The sequence below is a fragment of the Athene cunicularia genome, assembly GCF_003259725.1.
Source record: "Athene cunicularia isolate RWA chromosome 26 unlocalized genomic scaffold, athCun1 chr26_part2, whole genome shotgun sequence".
NCBI classification, from domain to species: Eukaryota; Metazoa; Chordata; class Aves; order Strigiformes; family Strigidae; genus Athene; species Athene cunicularia.
Window position 1 is genome coordinate 2,834,908 of NW_020799137.1, and position 3,194 is coordinate 2,838,101.

General features: G+C 60.7%; 1 protein-coding gene across 1 annotated transcript in view; it reads left to right on the forward strand.

Moving 5' to 3' along the window:
• The first annotated feature begins 3,119 nt into the window (after window positions 1-3,119).
• The window catches only part of SPDEF (SAM pointed domain containing ETS transcription factor), a 3,133-nt gene continuing 3,058 nt past the window's right edge, over window positions 3,120-3,194 (forward strand). Inside the window, exon 1 of the mRNA XM_026864343.1 lies at window positions 3,120-3,169. Within this exon, the coding sequence (XP_026720144.1) occupies window positions 3,120-3,169 (50 nt within the window). The remainder of the gene's footprint in view (window positions 3,170-3,194) is intronic.

Here is a 3,194-nt window from a genome sequence, read left to right on the forward strand (position 1 = left end):
CCACGCTCCGGATGGGGCTGAGTCCCTGCAACCCTGCGGAGCTGAGCTGTGACCCAGCACCACCCAAACCCCTGGGCTTGCCGCCGGCCTCAGGCTTCAAGGAGCTCAGGGAGCCCTGTCCCAGCCCCACTGCGCTGGGCTTTTTGCTCAAAGGGAACGTGCGGGTTCATTTTCTCAGCTGTTGTTGGAGCCGTGAAGGGCCGGGCTGTCACGGTGCCCTTTCCCTCCTCGCCCTGCTCCGTGCTGCCGCGGGGAACGAGCCCTGTGCCGGCAGCTCAGCCCAGTGCTGCACATCCCCGCAGTGCCAGCAAGGGCTGGGAGCAGGGACACCTCCGTGACCGTGGGTATCACCGGGGAGTGATGCAGTGTCACTCATCCTTTTGGGGCTCCGGGATGGCAGGTATCACCCAGCTGTGCCCCAGCCTTTGTTGTGGGCACGGAGAAATACTCAGGGACTCGATGGCAGCCCAGGGATGGCACCGCTCACCCAGAGCTTCCCCATGGGCTGCTGAGCCCCCAGCACCACATCTTGGCCCCTGTGCGCCCACGGAGGTAAAACCGCAGGGGCCTGGTGGGCTTTTATAACTTGGTGGCAACTGTTTAAATTCTTGCAAGAGCCAATTCGCTGGTCACTTCCCCTCTTGCCCGGAGTGGCGGGATGAGCGGGAGGCTGCGATGGTGTGGCTTTGAGCTCTGGTGTGGAGCCCGTGGGACCGGGGCTGGGCTTGCTGCCGGCAGCGTGCACAAGCCAGGGACTGTTTGCCAGGGCTGATGCAATTACCAGTGCAGCCTCATTTATCTCGGGCAGGGAACGTGAAGGTTTTTGGGCTGCCATGCGGGTCAGTGAGCATCTCAGTGCACCTTGGGCTGGCCCTCCAGCTCTCCTTTTCCAGGGAATTGCAAAAAGGGAGAGGAGAGGGAAACGGCTGCCCAAAGCGGCTTCTTAGAGCAAACAGGTCCCCACCCATCCCGGCCACCTGTGTGCCAGAGCAGGAGAAAGTCAAACAAAGGCCCCCGCCCTGAGACTACAGCACCGTTTGGCGGGTGATTGCTCAGGCTTTTGGGGCCACTCGCCCAAGGGATCGGGTCCTCTGGTCCCAGGCAGGAGGAGGGGGACGGGATGAGGATGAGGAGGGGGCCGTCCATCCCGCTGCATGCCCAGGGACGGCTCCACAGCCCTGCTCCCCCCTGTCCGCCTTACGGCTGCGGGAGCAAAGCCCGCTGGAGGTGGGATGGGTGGAGGATGCACCACAACCCCAAGAACAACTCAGAGGCCTTGGGGACGAGACCCCTCCTCAGAAAGCCCCCACGGCCAGCACTGTGCCGTGGGCTGGAGCCGCACAAGCTGTTACCGCTTCCCTTTTGTGCCGGGAGCAGCGTGAGGCTGGATTTAAGGCTGATCTCCTAAAGCTCTTCTTTTAATCCAGAGCAAATCAAGGAGAGGTTTGGAAGCTGGTGCCATCTCTCAGGGAAACTGTTTGGCTGGTGGGGGCAGCTCAGTGGCACGGGCACCCCTTCTCCCTCCTCCTCCTCACTGCAGTGCCACCAAAACCCCTCGGGGACCTGAGTTCCACCTCCCAAACCCCCAACCCCGCCATGGGTCCCCGTGGGTCAGGCTGTGGGCGCTGTTTAAGTGGCCATGGTTCCGCCGTCCATTTTTCCATGCTTTTTGGGCTTTTCCAACGGTGAAACGCTGCGCAGAGCTTCAAAAACCATATTTCTGGGGGCATTAAAATCCTCAGCGACTGCATTAACTCGTATCCCTGGGGGTGGGACATGGGAAGTGCTCCCCGTCGGTACCACTGTGTTAACGGGGCCGTGGCACACGGCTGTGAATGACATTTGGTGACTTGCCACGCCGCGGGGAGCAGAGCCGGGCCCAGCAGCGTGGAGCTGAGCAGCGTGTGGCGCGGCAGAGCTGAGGGGACGCTCACTCGTGTCCCTCCTAAGCCGGCTGCCTGGCTCTCACGCTCAAGGGATGTGTTCTGCACTGAGGAACCCGATGGTGTCTTTTCCTCTTTAGTCTTTTAAACCCTTTTTTCCCCCCAGCTTGGATTTAGAGCAAACAGAGCATCCCCCTTCCCTGGGCACTGTCCCCCATTCCCCTTCGGGCGCTGCCTGGTTTCTTTAGTGGAGTTTGGGGTTGGTTGAGGCTTTGCCTGTTCCTTTTTTAGTGCAGAATCCCTTTGCAAAAGCTGGTACTTTTTCTGCTTTTAAATCACCAATTTGGGATGGATTTTTTTTTTCTTCTGTAAAAAGCATTGCCGGAGGCAGGCAAGGAGCTCGGCAGTGCCCTGGCTGTGCCCATTGCCAGCCTCTCCCCTGGCAGGGGCTTTCTCATCCCAAAGCCTCAGGATGCTCTTGGGGAGGTTTCTCCACCGTTCCCTGGTGTTGCCATGGAAATTCAGCAGGCTCATCCTCTTCTCCACGGCCTCCAAGACTCCCCGCATACCAGAGACAGATGGGGACAGGGTTTTGGGTAGTTTTCCTTGCAAGAAAGTAAAAGCAAAGTTCTTGTCCGGGGGGTTGGCAGAGTGGCCCAGAACCGCGTGCTGCAGTGCTGGGCCTGGTCCCCGGCTTGGGGGAGCCAGGTTTGGGCGCTGTTGTGCTGGGGCATCCTCAGCTGAAAGCAGCAGGTGATTTTTTTCCATGAACAGAAACATGCCTGAGCGGTTTAGGCATCCTTTGATGCCCACAGGCATCCCCCAGCGTGCCCCACTGCCTCCTGCAAGGGCATTCAGCACCCGCTGGGACTGAACTGCTGCCAACCTGGGGTGCAACTCAGGGGAAGACCCTAAAAAGCCGTGGTGGTTGGGACCTGCTTGCCCCTTGGGCTCCTTCTTCCTGCTGGCTGCTGCGGCTGGTCCTCCTAAAATCAGGACAGCCCCCCAGCCCCATGGCTGACCCCGAGCCTGCATTTATCCGGGGGCTCGCGGGGCGCCGTGGGTCTCTTTGGAGGTTTTTTCCCCCTCTAACAGGCTTAGTTCCTCCCTTTGTGCCTGGCTGCTGGGCGGGAAGGCAGGAATCGGTGCTGGGGCGAGCCTCTCCTCTTCTCCTCTCCTCTCCTCTTCTCCTCTCCTCCTCTCCCGGCAGGTTTGGAGCCGGCGCTGAGCAGAGGGATGGGCAGTGCCAGCCCTGGGCTGACCGCTCTGCCCCCCAGCCACCTCGCCCGGCCAGACGCCGCCCTGCTGCCC